This window comes from Gymnoscopelus microlampas (assembly GCF_963454915.1).
Source record: "Gymnoscopelus microlampas genome assembly, chromosome: 1".
NCBI classification, from domain to species: domain Eukaryota; kingdom Metazoa; phylum Chordata; class Actinopteri; order Myctophiformes; family Myctophidae; genus Gymnoscopelus; species Gymnoscopelus microlampas.
The window spans coordinates 33,336,537-33,352,273 of record NC_139962.1 but is presented as its reverse complement, the minus strand read 5'-3'; the positions used below and the strand labels follow the sequence as shown (position 1 = coordinate 33,352,273).

At 39.5% G+C, this 15,737-nt stretch overlaps 2 protein-coding genes across 4 annotated transcripts; one reads left to right on the top strand and one right to left on the bottom strand.

Annotated features, from left to right (window-relative positions):
* rpl12 (ribosomal protein L12) lies at positions 1-6,054 on the top strand. The gene is made up of 6 exons (XM_084062104.1): positions 1-140; positions 3,768-3,841; positions 4,167-4,265; positions 4,680-4,761; positions 5,326-5,412; positions 5,902-6,054. Exons 1-6 carry the CDS (start codon positions 104-106, stop codon positions 6,018-6,020), a joined length of 498 nt encoding a protein of 165 aa, XP_083918230.1. The 5' UTR covers positions 1-103; the 3' UTR covers positions 6,021-6,054.
* A 1,331-nt stretch (positions 6,055-7,385) lies between these two features.
* Positions 7,386-14,442, bottom strand: pole3 (polymerase (DNA directed), epsilon 3 (p17 subunit)). 3 transcript variants are annotated; one of them, XM_084062116.1, is made up of 5 exons: positions 14,391-14,442; positions 11,970-12,062; positions 10,844-10,929; positions 10,057-10,175; positions 7,386-8,913 (listed from the first exon to the last, which is right to left on the bottom strand). In XM_084062116.1, exons 2-5 carry the CDS (start codon positions 12,033-12,035, stop codon positions 8,741-8,743), a joined length of 444 nt encoding a protein of 147 aa, XP_083918242.1. In that variant the 5' UTR covers positions 12,036-12,062; positions 14,391-14,442; the 3' UTR covers positions 7,386-8,740. The 3 variants fall into 3 exon arrangements, with proteins under 3 accessions (XP_083918242.1, XP_083918244.1, XP_083918243.1); XM_084062118.1 differs by having other exon boundaries at positions 11,970-12,089; positions 14,391-14,434; XM_084062117.1 differs by lacking the exon at positions 14,391-14,442 and adding an exon at positions 12,812-12,984.
* Between the last annotated feature and the right edge of the window lie 1,295 nt (positions 14,443-15,737).

Here is a 15,737-nt window from a genome sequence, read left to right as displayed (position 1 = left end):
ACGGTGAAGGTGCAACAGTGATCGGTCGTCCCTTATCTGGGTTCATCCGACACCCTCACCACCACAGCAACAACCTGCAGAACCGAGCAACTACAGCAACAACATGCCTCCCAAATTCGATCCCTTAGAGATCAAAGTTGGTACGTTTTGTTTGAGAGTTTTATTTTTATTTTGTTTTTCTTCCTAAGACAAGATGGCGTCTGCCATGCGTGTTCTCGCCCCACACACTACAGGACGCGAAAGAATGGATGGGTTTCGGGTGTTTTAGTAACCACCCGTTTATACTGAAACCTAAAATGATTTAGTTTTGTACTGATACCGATGTACATATAAAATGAGCTGCTACTTTAGCTGTAGGTAAGTGAGCTGCTGACCACGTGGGGTTTCAGCCCCATCTGTTAGCATATTTTAGCATATTATCAGAGCGGATAACGTATATTTTTGTGTATGTTTTCCCACCGCAAATGTGACGTTATTTACCATGGATGGATAGCATTAGTAGGGATGGCTGGGATTAGCTCTCCTCCTTCTCTGTATAATGCACTTTTTGGGCAGAAAATGTAATATGTCCGCCAGATGGAAATATTTTTTTTTTACTCCGCTGCGCCCTCTACAGATCTAGTCAATGGTAACTCATATTGATCAGATCCGTAGAGGGCGCAGGTGAGTCATTTATTTGTCCTTCTGGCGGGCATATTTAATTTTTCTGCCCAAAAAGTGTATTATACAGAGAAGGTGGGGTGCTTGGAGGCCTCCCACCGTGTAGAATAGACTTTAAACAACACAAAAAGCCTTCGTTTTGATGAGGAGTGAAATAGTTTTGTTTAATTTTTACTGAAGTTGGAGACCTCGCACAGTAGTGGCATTTTCTGTTCATGGGAGGAGCACCGCTCCTAACCGTGCGTTAGAAAGAACTCGATAACGCTCAGGGGCCAGTTGCACCACCGCAGTTTCCTCCGAGGTGGAAAGACTGGTGACGCGAGATTACTGCACAGTAAGTTCAAACTTAGCCTAGTTATAGCTTAAACACATTCAATCCGGGAAAGTATCTGTCATTTTAGATTTCTTTGGCTATCAAAAAATAGCAGATCAACAAGCTCATAGCGTGGCACCAATATATATATATATGCTTTTTTTTAATAGCCAAAGGAATCTAAAAATGATACATACTTTACCGGCTAAATGGGCTAATGGCTTTTTTAAAAAGCCATTTAAGCTATAACTAGGGTAAGTTTGAACTTCGTGTGAGGTGGTGCAACTGGCCCCTGGTCTAGAACTAGGACGGATGGTAAAAAAATTAAATCTGTGTCAAATCGGCATATAATTGGTGATTTGTCAGCCTGAACATGTGCCCTTTTTAACACGGAAATGCGTTCCTGACCAGCAGCAGATCCGGTGTTTTAATACAAATGGTTAAACGGCGGATTTATTTAATCGCTTGTAAGAATTAAGAATTATGGACTACCTTTAAAAATGTATACGATGTTTGGAAATGCTGAAAAAAGTCCCCGGGCTACAGCGAAGGGAGAGGTCACGTTTTACTACAGATATGAAGTACTTTTTTAAATGATGTAAAAGGATGTAAAGATACTGTTTACAAGTATAAGTCAGAATTAGAAATGTACTGAGTATAAGTCCAAAAGTATTGGCATCACATTATACTTGACAAGTACTCATTATACTGAATGTCCCATCTCACAGGTTACAAATGTGTAAAAATATTTTGACAATGGCAGCTCTACAAGCTCAAGCGCGTCTAGTTTAAATGGGGCTGAAGTGGTTAATGTGTTTTATAATTCAAATCTAAAAATAAATTAAAGTTTTCAAATTGTAGTAGAGTTTAAAAGTACAATATCTGCCTCTTGAGATGTAGAAGTATTGGAAACACTCCATTAAAGTAAAAATGCATGAAAAGTGCAGTACTTGAGTAAATGTACTTTACTAACTTAATACCACTGCGTTTTACATATAACCCGTATGAACATGTCAGTACGTTCACATCTGAGATATGACGCCGGTATATACTAGGTCAACACGCCTTTATGCTCCCTGTATTTATTATAACTCCTTGTGACTGAGCCCAGAGCTACTACAGCGATGGACTAGCTCAGCCCATAGAGGAGAACCGATAGATTTGTGGTTGGCAAGCGACACCTCGTGGTGATCATTCATTCCAACATGATTACTGTCAAATAGTGTTATGGAGGTTTTTAATATATTCATAGCATCCTAAAGCTTACTAGAAATCCTGATGCGTTAACTTTTATGCAAATGCATTCATATAAGCTTCCACTATTTGAAGTTTCAAGAATTTGGTAATGAATGGAAGTCTGATATTCAAGTCAAATATTCCTAATATGACCAATGTCAAGTCCATGGTTTTAAAATGGCAATAAAATAAGACTGATTGTGGCTGAAGCTCTGTCAAAATACTAAATTCACATAAAGCTTCCCAAGCACAGATTTGACAGTAACTGCAAATGACTGTCAACTTCAACAATCAAAACATAAAAACATTCCTCAATGTTGATTTTGGTAATGATTGTTTGTTCGAAGATGCACACATTTAGTCTAAAAAAAAAAGTCAAGCTGTCCTTAATTATCCACAAACGAAATACTAAAGGAAATTCACGCCTTCATTTAAAAAATATGATTAGTAATGTGGATGTATGATGACCAAAAAGGGATTGTAGCATTTTATGTGTATTTCACTCTGCAGGAACAGTACAGGTTTAGAAAACTTTCCAATAACCAAAATCCCACAGGACAAATCTCATCATCCTGCTCTGCCCTGAATTACAAATATATATATATAATCTCTTATGCCCAAAGCATAACAATGATTAAACTATTCATGTACTAGAAAATTGGGGAGGATTGAGATAAACAGGCTTTTCTGTGAACTTGGTCTACTTTAACCCATTATGTAATGGGTACATAATCTGCATTATTTAAACTCAACATTTATGCGTTCTCCATATAGATGTGGCATGATGCCTATATAAAACCCAGTGGCTAAAAATGGTGTCTATCACTGTCCCAACCTAGTTGTATAAATTAGGCATTACTTACTTGCAAGAGGAAAGTGTTCTGGTTATTGTTTTGCTAGGTCCAGGGAATGTTGTGCAGCAATGCTGAGCATTTGAGTAGTGTATGGATATGCAATAGACAAAACGTTTTGTTAAGCCATAAGGCACAGTCATGAGTGCATAAATAGCGCTGTTAATGTGTCAACTTGCACCTTGTCATCCTAGAGGAAAACCTACCCCACTGACCTTTTTTTTACCATATACCTCTATTGCTGGTTACTATATTGTGGGGATGACTTGGTGCTTGCACACATTTTTGCACATGGGATTTTTGCCAATCATCAGTAAGGCTTGTACGTGGGCAAAAGCAAATAATGGATCAGTCTGCTAAATTATGAATATGACATCACTCAACTGCAATATAGCCCTTAAAACCATGAAGATGGCACTCATGCCAGATATTGTGATGTCCAAATCCCTAGTTTCATATCACAGTATATTGCCCATCTCATAAGGCCTATCAATGTAAACCTGTTCTATATAGCTTGAAGAACAGTTGAATGGACAGGTGCCAGGTGGCGCCATCTTGTGAGGTTTTCAGCTACTACTTTCGATGGCGTGACGTCACATGCTCTTATAAGGCCTATCAATGCATAAGTGTAATCTAGTAAATTTGATACTGATCATGAAATGGTTATGCCATAGCTAAAGTTTAAAGAATGGCCTTGTTTTTTACAGTGTACATGAGGTGCACAGGAGGAGAGGTTGGAGCTACATCAGCCCTGGCCCCCAAAATTGGACCTCTTGGTCTGGTGAGTAACACTTGTATGTACTTGCATAATTTAATACGAATCCGGTAGCCTCCCGCCACTATGCCTGTCTGTCAGAGTGACCGAGTATAATCCAGTGGAGGCTCAGATAGACCCAGCTCTAGGAAGCAGGGCTGCCTACATTAATGGGCAACTCTGTGCCGAAAGGCCTGGAACACATGTCAAAACACTGAAGATAAGGTCTAGACTGTGGGTGGGTTGGCATTAAGGCAATTTGTTTTGTAAGCCTTATCTTAACACATTTGGGGATGTACAGTATATGAAAAGTTTGAAAACAAGGCCCTCACTTCCCATGTTCTGTTTTCAGTCTCCCAAGAAAGTTGGTGATGACATCGCCAAGGCCACCGGTGACTGGAAGGGTCTGAGGATCACCGTCAAGCTGACCATCCAGAACAGGCAGGCAGCGGTACGTAGAAACACATCCACATGTCCACTTAGTTCTGACCTCTTCCATTATGCACCCATATATTCTGGTTTCCAGCATGTTGGCGAACTTGAGTTTTCTTTGTGTTAGATTGAGGTGGTTTGCCCTATCAGTCATCTGAATTGGTTTTGATATGTATTGTATGGCAGCCTCCCGCCACTATGCCTGTCTGTCAGAGTGACTGAGTATAATCCAGTGGAGGCTCAGATAGACCCAGCTCTAGGAAGCAGGGCTGCCTACATCAATGGGCAACTCTGTGCCGAAAGGCCTGGAACAACCATTGTGTCACCCATATATTCTGGTTCTGACTACACAAACTGATTCTTTCTGGGATGTGTTGGGATGATGGTGACTTTTATGGAGCATGGTGGCAAACATGAGTTTTCTTTGTGTTAGATTGAAGTGGTTCCATCTGCCTCTGCACTGATCATCAAGGCCCTGAAGGAGCCTCCTCGTGACAGGAAGAAGGTCAAGAACAGTAAGTTCAACAGTCTAGCACTGTGGGATCATTAATGAGTCATTAACTATATTGACATGGTGCCTTTCATATATATATTATATATATATTAGTAATTAATGTATAAATTAGGCCTAATTTATACTAAGTTGCACTATGGTTTTGTTTGACCAAAATAACTGGTCTAGAAGATAATTGACATGTTGTAATGTCTAGACACTGTTGTGCGATGGAGTATAAGTTGAGTTTAAAGGCACCAGCAGATGGAGTCTGTTATTACTTCCTGTTCGTAAGGATAGGACAACAAACATGTTTGCTCTATCAGTCATTTAATTGGTTTTGTTATGTATTGTATGGCAGCCTCCCGCCACTATGCCTGTCTGTCAGAGTGACTGAGTATAATCCAGTGGAGGCTCAGATAGACCCAGCTCTAGGAAGCAGGGCTGCCTACATTAATGGGCAACTCTGTGCCGAAAGGCCTGGAACAACCATTGTGTCACACTTGTGCCTCTACGTGGGGATGGAGACCTAAACGTTTGGAATTATGACACGTAAAGTTTTAACACATTTCTTCTTGGCTTACAGTCAAGCACAGTGGCAGTGTGACCTTCGACGAGATCGTGACCGTTGCTCGTACCATGAGGCATCGCTCAATTGCCAGGGAGCTCTCTGGTATGTATATTAAATTCATGAAAAGACCATTTAACTTTGTGTAATGAGACATGTAAATATAAAATTAAGTTTGTGTATTTTATGAGCTTAAGCTATATTCATAACAGCCGCCTATCTACAAGCTCACAGCGTGTTGCGAGCCATGCATTGCGAGCTTGTCGATCTGCTATTTTTGGAAAATTTCATCCATGGCCATCGGGACACATCGGCTGCATAATTTACACTACAAATGAAAGTCATAATCGGTCAGGCTCGAATATTTTGTGTACAATATGGCTGAGCCTCCCGCCACTATACCTGTCTGTCAGAGTGACTGAGTATAATCCAGTGGAGGCTGAAATAGACCCAGCTCTAGGAAGCAGGGCTGCCTACATCAATGGGCAACTCTGTGCCGAAAGGCCTGGAACATGAATTTCTCCAAAAACGCCGCAGGTAGTTTGGTTCAGTTTAAAAGTCTAATCTTGTGTCAAATCTTTTCCATCCTTCCAGGAACCATCAAGGAGATTCTCGGTACCGCCCAGTCTGTGGGCTGCACCATTGATGGTCGTCCTCCTCATGATGTCATTGATGACATCAATGCTGGCAAGGTTGAGTGCCCATCCGAATAAATCGAGAGCAAAATAAATGTTTACAAAAACCTGACCATCCTGTGTTATGGCTTTTTATTAATTTAAAGCCAGTGACATCAAGTGAACATTTTATGCCTGGACATTCTTGTTCATATTGGGGTTAGTATATCTGACAAAGTGACTTAATCGGGTGTGTGTGTTTGAGAGCAGGAGTGTTGTGGCTGCTGTACCAACAAACGATGAATATGCCAAATATTGCCCTGGGAATTGCTACTACAGACTATTTTGAGGGAACATCCTGAAGACATTGAAAGTGAACTTTGGAACTTGAACCCTGGGTTGATGGCAATTATTTGATATACCCAAGTCCAAATATTGATCAACTTACTGGGGAGCCTTGAATGGCAATTCTATAGCAAAACGGGTCCCAATAGCACTGCTAAAAGTGGACTGAGCACGTCCTGTTGGGCTTTATCTCCAGGCCATTTTGCCTTTTGGCGTTGCTCGTAAGAAACCTATGTAATGTTGACCTTAAAATGCAACCATCAGGGTCCCCACACATTTTTAGCAATGAATTTCCAAAACTTTTCCAAAACTTTTCCAGAATATTTAGCCCAATTTCCAGGCCTATATAACAATCATTCAGCGCAATAATGTGTCTCTTACTCCTATATATAGATAGGCAGTGTAGCAAAATAAATAAATAAAAAACAATAAAAAGTGTTTGGGGGTGGGGCACAGCCGCGAAACCTCGCTCAAATAGAGCCTGCGAGCGAAAATAGGAGGGGTGGACGACGTCGTTGCACGGTTCGTTGTCGCTTGCGGTAGGTCAGGACGGTCTCATTCAAAAACATGTATTTTAATGAGATTTCATCGCCCGCTCGCGTCACGTCGCATCGCTGGCAGTGCGGATGGGGTGTTACATAGCCTGTTCGGCGGAAAACTACTTATGTTACATATTTCGTGTAATGTTATACATGTTTATGAAAAGGTTTTGTATTAAAAATAATCAATAGCCAAAAACATGCATAGCCAAATATTTTTCCAGGACCCTTGATAAATTCCAGGACCTTTGATGAAGTTTGATCAATTCCAAACCTTTTCCAGTACTGGATTTTTTTTTTTTTTTTCAAAATATTTCCAGGAATTTCATGACCGTGGGGACCCTGAACCATGTAACCGTGCAAGTACCAGTGTTTTTTGTGGGATTACCATATGAGACAAAAACCATCCAGATAACGGACATGAAGCACTTCAATATTTGTAATGTTGACCTTAAAATGCTGCAAAAATACAACCCATGTAACCGTGCAAGTACCAGTGTTTTTTGTGGGATTACAATGTGAGACTCAAACCATCCAGATAACGGACATGAAGCACTTCAATATTTGTCTTTTGTACAAAATCTTTATTGAAAAAAAATCAGTCTTGCAGTTCTACAAAAGTACAAATAGTTATCAGAGGCTCTGCAGACATGTGTAAGAAACTTTGCAATTACCTCATGGTCAACACATGAGGTCTAAATAACTACTGATGCATGATATTTTTCAGAATTTGTTGACTGATGGGTGAAAAGAATTTAAAACATCACCTATCAGCATCACTGCTCTTCATAATCCTATTGGTCATAGTTTTGTCAGGCTCACCAAGTATACAGGACAGTCTACTGTAATTTAAAATTGGTTGTGCGCTGCATCGTGCACAAAATATGCAAGTTTGGACCAGCTATATTTTGTGCAGCATCGACATGCAACTGATAAATCAGGCTTAAGGACAATGACTAGCAAGTCAAATAATTTGGCCAAATTAACTTCAGTGCTGATTGTTTGCATGTTTACCTCTCTACAGTGCATACACATGTTACAATCAACCAAAAATAACACAGCATGCTGTATTAGGTGATGGTAGTCTAACAAACCTTGACCAATACATTTTTATCAAATGTAATGTGGAAAATGCATCTTAAAACCCCTAAGAAAGTATAAAAACAAAGCATAATGAACAGCATGATACAAGCTGGAAATTGTGCAACCTCATATTGGACAAAGCAACATGTGCTTAATTTGAGAACCAGTTTTAGAGCATGATGGGCTGAAATGAATGGGTGACTAATCAACTTGCAACTTGAATCCTATCGTTCTATTGTCAGGAATGCAGGCGTTCCCAATGCATTGTCTGAGGGCTCGCTCTTGGTGCAACATAAATGCAGATTTTGACATCCTCACAATATAGAATGATGTGATTTCAGGAGGTTTCCCTTCAAGTTAAAAACAAACCCTGAACCTTCCGTAGAGTAATCGGAGTTTAATTGATGCATAATTGCCCTTCATACTGTGGCATCAACAAGTAAGTTCTTTAATTTGTTGACTAGGGTCCCCCAGGGGTCTATACTTGGCCCCTTCATTTTTTCCCTCTAAACCAAATCTTAACATCTACTATGATGCCCAGAATAGGGACTCTAGGGTTCCACAGAGAAGGTGGTAAAGTTACATTTCACAAACATTGTAGTGTAGACAGAGGCCCAGGTAGTCACTGCTGTGAAGCCTAATTTTATACTCCTAACAACGTGTGTCACTTGTAGAAAATAGTATAAATTAAACCAGTGGTTCTCAAAAATGGGGTTCAGGGACCTTCAGGGTTGCTTGAAAGGGTCCCAAAAGTACCCTTACAGGTCTGTAACTCTGAGAGTATTGAAATGGAACCAAATGGACCCATATTTGAATACTCTCAGAGTTATGAGAGTCCATCATCACCAGTCCCTAGTTGTCCACTTCCTCTTCCTCTGCTTCATTTTCTCCCTCAGGCTCCTCCTCCATACGCTCCTCTTCCTCCTCCTCCCTGCTCTTATCGTGCTCTGCGTCGCTCTTCTTCTCCTTATCTTTGCGTTTCTGCTCGGACACCTCTTTCTTCCCCTTCTGGCCCTTCTTGTATACTGTTAGGGAATACAAAAAAAGAAGAAGAAAATGTATGGCTTAGAGATGTCATTAGCTTCCATTCCTCCTGTTAATTCACTCACCCCTCTTCTGGCTTTGGTTACATCATGGATCAAACGTATAGATGTGTCATAAGTGTCTTAGTTTGCTGTGGGATCTAATGATACTTACTGCTATGGATATCGTGTGTGCACGTGTGTGTGGACAGACATACAGCAGACAAGACATACAGTATGAGTATATCTCAATATTAACAACATTTATAAAGGGAATGGGTCTCGGTGCATTACACCGTTGTATACATAAATTAAGCATCAGAACGTTGCAGAGAAAGATTTTAGTGGTCTGAATGGCTTTTTCAAAAATAGATATTTGCCAGTGTCAAACAGAGGGAAGTTTAAAAGAAGAGGTTGCACAGCTCGTAGCCACGAAGCCAAAACGGTGTTTTATTTGAAAGGGCAACTAAAACAACGTTTCAACACTGTACGTTGAAACGTCGGTGTGTGCCCTTTAAAATAAAAATATATTTGTGCTTCGTGGCTACGAGCTGTGAGTCTTCCTTCTTCTAAACCAGGGGTCTTCAACAGGGGGTCTGGGACCCCTATGAGGTCCTCAGAGTTACTACAGGGAATTACTTTATGTGATAGGAACTTTATTATTACTATTAACCACTTTAACCATAGCATCCCTATTCTGAGGGACCATTTGCCAAAAGATTGCAGATCTACAAGCTCACACTTGTAGATCGGCTATTTTTGGCAAAGGTTTGGTGTAGAGGGGTAAAAATGCACATTAACATGAATCCATTGATGATAGTGCTGTCAAACAAGTCTATGAAGCTATTTATGGCAATCTATGAAAATGTTCAATAGGCAACGCAATTTTATGCAATATGTAGTGGGGGTCACTGCTTCATGTCTCTCTCAGCTAAGGGGTCCTTGGCCTGAAAAACATTGAAGACCCCTGCTATAACAATTGATCACATTTACAGTGGTTCAACATTGTCTCCTTCTCTTATGTTTATAAGCAGAGAGTTCTGGAGCAGATAGTAGCACCCCATTTCCCCAGCTTTAAAAACATAACTGGGTTAATACAGTGTGACATAGAGGTGATGTAGACGCCATCGTACATCCAGTACATACCTTCCAAGGCTTCTCTTAGAGGCTCCAAGAATCGCTCAAACTCCATCTCTTCCATCGCTGCCAAGACATCTCCTGCATTCAGGGTTTTCCGTTTGGCTTTCATGGCAAAGTTGTTGGCGCTATCAGGGGGGGATATTGTATTAGGCAAATGTAAAAACTTTTAAGAAGAATCTCATCTGAGTTTGTTAAAGGTGCAGTAAAGTGATGCTCATTAAAAGGTCTATGCTTTTTGGTTGACATGCTATTTGCAGATGAGTCATGTAATGCTCAGATTTGGGGAATTCATGCCTAAGCTTACAGACATGCTATTTTTGAATTTGTTTTAAAGTGAAAGTAGTTAGGTCTGTCTGTGTGTTTTATAAAGAGTATTAAAAAGGAGCTTGTGACTAAACAACTCCATTGGATCCATTAGAACACACCATTTTTCTAAATTTCCTACATACAAGGTTTCCCCTCGACAGCGACAATACAACCGTGACAGTCAGATAGTATGGTACATACAGAACCTTGGTCAGACATTATGGTACATATGCTAACCACTGTCACAGACAGTATGGTACATAATATGTTAACCACTGTCATAGTATGGTACACATGCTAACCACTGTCAGACAGTATGGTACATCTGCTAACCACTGTCACAGACAGTATGGTACATAATATGTTAACCACTGTCACAGACAGTATGGTAGATATGATCACCACGGTCAGACAGTATTGTACATTATGATGACTGCGGTCAGCACAGCAGTACATGGTACAAATTATGAAACTATTATTTTCTTACCATGATGTTGCGTACAATACGAACACACTGGCAGCTTGGGAAATGGCTCGCCTCGCTTCTTTTGAAACATTCACTCCATCTGGTAGCTGTTAAAACAAATAAAGAGTTTTTAGCCAAAAATAACTGACCTACAAGCTTGTTAGCTTATAGATATGTTCCTTTTGTAAAGATAGTCAGTCACCCACGCCCCGAGGGAGTGCAGTCCCCGGCGCCGAGTCGGTCGGATAGGTGGGGTCCAGAACTGCCAATCAGACCGATATGGCCATACATAGGCGTATAATAGATCCGGTTGTTCAGAACCACCAATCCGACCGATACAGTATGCCCCCTCTATGGGCATATACTGATGACATCAGGGATCTCCAGATACAGAGATCATCATATACGTGTGGGCATAAAAGGGACAGATAGAGAGATTCATCATATATGTACAGGCATAAAAGGGACAGATACAGAGATCATCATGTACGTGTGGGCATAAAAGGGACAGATAGAGAGATCATCAGAGAGATCATCATATACTTACAGGCATAAAAGGGACAGATACAGAGATCATCATAGTATAGATACAGAGATCATCGTATAGTAGCATAAAATGGACAGACGGGTACAACAGGTACTCTCAAAATGGGTACAATGGGCACTGCATAACTGGGTGGGGCATGTTCTGACTTGCATCGTTCCACACCAGTCTAGTAATAATATGAAATAATAATAATAATAGTAAAAAAATAAGAAGCAGGTAGTAACACTCAGTGAGCAGGAAAAGAGTACCAGAAACCAAGAGATTTAGGTATATTACAGAAATCTTGCTGGGCCCTCAGCACTTGGACTGCCTGGGAACTGGTATGGTGAAAGAGCTTTTTAAAGGTGTAGATATTAAGTGTAGTCAAAGTGCACTAACAGTATATTAACAGCATATAACAGTATATCAACAGGTATAAATATAGTCCCAGGTATACAAAGATAGACAATCTACCCTACCCATAGTGTGGGTAGAATAGAGCTGTCAATCCACAGTATCATCATCATCATACTACAGATTATTTATTGCGTGCGACACTGCCGTCAGTTCAGAAAGTGAAGCAGGAATTTAGACATTAGGACTTCATGTATTTGAACTCACCGCTTCTTTGATAATGCGAGTGATGACCGCGTTGGGAAGATTAAGGTCCTCTGGTCTCTCTGCCATTTTGGTTCTCCAGTGACTTCACGTTGTCTACAGCCGACAATCACAGACAGACAGACAAACAGAGAGACAGACAGACCCTTATTGATCCTGATGGGGAAATTCAGGTGTCATAAAAGCATAAGCAGTAAGAATGAAACGCAGAGATAAGAATGCACTAAAATATAATAAATAAGACTTAAGTCTGTCAGTAGACATCTGCACTTGCATATTCTATCAATAATAATGTACACTATCATCAGTAATGTGAACATACATCTATCACATTATTAAGACAGCTGACAGTGTCAGCCAGCCTACAACAATGTGAATATGGATAGCAGTCTATGACCAGTGAATATATTGAGTAGTCTATCAACCAGTGGTGGAAAGTAACTAAGTACATTTACTGTACAAGTACTGTACTTAATTACAATTTTGAGGTATTTTTTACTTTACTGGAGTATTTCCAATACTCAATACTTTTCTACAAGATCTACAAGTTCACAACACTTCTGCTATTTTCAGAAGATTTTTTTACACATTTTGAAAACTTGAAATGGGACAGTTTCCATAATGATTACTTTTGGTACTTTAAGTATATTTTGATGCCAATACTTTTGTACTTTTACTCGAGTAAATTCTGAATACCAGACGTTTGCTTGTATCAGAGTATTTCTACATTGTGGTATTGATAATTTTACTTACTTAAGTAAAAAAAGTAAAAAAAAAAAAGTGAGTACTTTGTCCACCACTGATTAGTTAGCATAACTTAGCATTAGAGACATGCAGTTACCTACTAGCTAAAGGCTAATTCAACCCATGCTTCGTGGCTCGGCAGCAGAAAATGATTCAAATACGTTGATAAGTGACATGTTTTCATTCAACAACATGACGCATGGTCAGCTAAATGACCGTTGAAAAGACGTCATTTACGGAGAGCGACTCGATGTATTAAATGATGAATATATCTTATCTTTAGGATCAATACCTTTTGGGGTTTCTGATCCGGTCTGGGCGGAAATAACTTTACGTCATCAGGTGGCCGTGCGCCTCCAAAATGATTCCCCCTAGTTTCAAATGCGTTTAGTTTGGTATAATCCAGTGGTTCTCTAACTTTTTCATGTCAAGGACCCCCAAATTGACACTTATTACCCCACGGACCCCCATTTGAAAAGATAAGCCAGGGACCCCAATAAGAGAAGGTTTTTACGGCTCTCTAGCAGTGATTCTCAACCATTTTAATTTCAAGGACCCCCAGTTTAACATGCATTAGGGCTACGGACCCCCATTTAATGGCATTTATACCTCTGGGACCCCAATTCATATTGTAAAATCAATGTTAATTTAACTCTGAGAGTGTACAAATGGAACCAAATGGACCCGTTAGGGTCCATTTGGTTCCATTTGTACACTTTCAGAGTTACACACCCATAAGGTTCCATTTGGTTCCTGTCCATAATTTAGCTGGGGACCCCCTGGAACCCCCTCAAGTACCCCTGGGGGTCCCCGGACCTCACCGAGAACCAATGGTATAATAGTTACGTTTCTTTTGGTATAATAACCATTTGGTATGTCCATCTTCTAACTCGTAGTACGAATAGCGAGCAGTGGTTTAAAATAAGTACATTTACTCAAGTAGGTCATTTTTACTGGAGTATCTAAAATTTCCATTACTTTTACTTCTACTCCACTACATCTCAGAGGCAAATATTGGACTTGGTACCGGTACTCCACAACAATTATTTGAAAACTTAAGTTACTAGTTACTTTGTAGATTTGGATTATTATTACAAAACATATATTACTCATTCAGCACATTTGGCCATTTGAATATAGCTTTTATTATTTTTTATTTAATACATGTACTTATTTTCAAATGATTTTGACTAATATGAACTTGTGAATTGAGACATTTTGCACAAGGAGTACCTTCTACTTTTGGTACTTTAAGTACATTTTGATACCAATACTTTTGTTCTTCTACTCAAGTACATTTTGAATTCCGGACTTTTACTTGTAATAGAGTATTTTTACATTGCAGTATTGATACTTTTACTTAAACATAAACGTAAAACATTTGAGTACTTTTTCTACCACTGCTAGCGAGACTAAAACAATGCAACGCCAACCGGAACACTTTTTCTCTAAACCGGAACACGCGGTTCAGTTCAGAATGGACACCAGGCTTAAGTCTGCTGATGCGAGGTTATTATGAATATCTAAAGCTGTCCGCATGCACAGCACAAATAAGTCTTAGTGCAATGTATCGTAATCTACTCGTTCAACGTGACATTCATATTCAAAAAGCGTTTAGTAAAGTGTCTAAATGAAGTATGAAGTTTAACAAAGAGAAATGAAATAAAATAAAACATTTACTTCAAGAATCCCGCGAAGCTTCCACTGCAAACCACGTGACCGCCTGTCAACTTTCAACTCCGACCCCCTCAACTCTGACGTCATTAAATGACCTACTTTTCACATGATTGTTTATTTTAAAAGGTACTCAACAGTTGAACATTAAATGATCATTTCAATATATCCTTATACGTACATTGTCCACAATGTAGAGTAGTGCAGTGGATCAAGAGAATCAATATAATACTTTAATTACATAAACAGTGGAGGACATTTACATTAAATTGTTTTCTTAAGTAAAAGTATCAATAATGCAACGTAGAAATACTCTATTACAAGTAAAAGTCTGGTCATCTAAATTGATCAAAATGTACTAAAAGTACAAAAGTATTGGTATCAAAATGTACTTAAAAGTACCAAAAGTAGAAAGTACTTTATTGTGCAGAATGTGTTTTCAAATTTATAAATTGTATACAAATCTTTGTATAAAATACTTGAGTACATGTACTTAGTTTTACACCACTGCAAATGTGTACCATGAAATGTACTGTTTCAATCATAGACATAATCCATGAAGTCGATGGTAAGAGAGCCCCCTGGTGGATACTCGTATGTACTTAATGAGATTCTCTGCATGAGAAATGAGAAGGATGGGTAGAAAGTGTGTTTTCAGGGTCATTGAACGCATGCAGTTATATCACTGCAAGGACGGACAGACGGACAGATTATTGATCCCTCAGAGGAAACAATAACATTGTGGCTGAAGACACACCATACAATATAGACACAACAACCATAGTATCTAATAATTGTACCCTGTAGGAGGTATAAAGTATGATTGCGGCTGGTATGAACCTGTGACATTCCTAACAGATTGCAAGACTAGATTGGTATTGGAACTGCCTAAACTTGGTTTTGATCTGATCTCACAGGAAGGACTTCAATCGCCAATCATCCAAGCAATCATTACCCGTTAGGTCCAGTTCTCTATCATCTATACAGTATGCTGCTGCCCTTAGGTTTTGTCATTAGGCGGAAATGCAGTTCCACGGCTATGCTGATGACACAGTTGTAAGCATCTTCTTCTACTGATGACAATACCCTCTTGAATAACTGATAAAGTGTACAGTATCTCCAACACATGTTCATGGATGTAAGAAAGAAAAACAAAAGTCTTCCAGCTGAATTAAAATGAGACTGAGATTATAATCTTTGGGTTGAGAAATCAGAGACAGAGGTAGTTATTCCCGACAATGACCTGAATATGAAGTCACATAATTTACATTTTAACCCTGTGTTTCACTGCTGAGCAGCTGATACATGTATACTTTTATAACAAGTAGACTGGACCACGCTAAATGCACTTCT

Coding starts and splice junctions, on each gene's coding strand:
- rpl12 (XM_084062104.1), top strand. CDS start 104: ATGCCTCCCAAATTCGATCCCTTAGAGATCAAAGTTG. Junction 3,842..4,166: donor AAATTGGACCTCTTGGTCTG/GTGAGTAACACT, acceptor TTCTGTTTTCAG/TCTCCCAAGAAAGTTGGTGA. Junction 5,413..5,901: donor AATTGCCAGGGAGCTCTCTG/GTATGTATATTA, acceptor CCATCCTTCCAG/GAACCATCAAGGAGATTCTC.
- pole3 (XM_084062116.1), bottom strand. CDS start 12,035: ATGGCAGAGAGACCAGAGGACCTTAATCTTCCCAACGCGGTCATCACT. Junction 10,930..11,969: donor CTCGCATTATCAAAGAAGCG/GTGAGTTCAAAT, acceptor TTGTTTTAACAG/CTACCAGATGGAGTGAATGT. Junction 8,914..10,056: donor TCTAAGAGAAGCCTTGGAAG/GTATGTACTGGA, acceptor ATTCCCTAACAG/TATACAAGAAGGGCCAGAAG.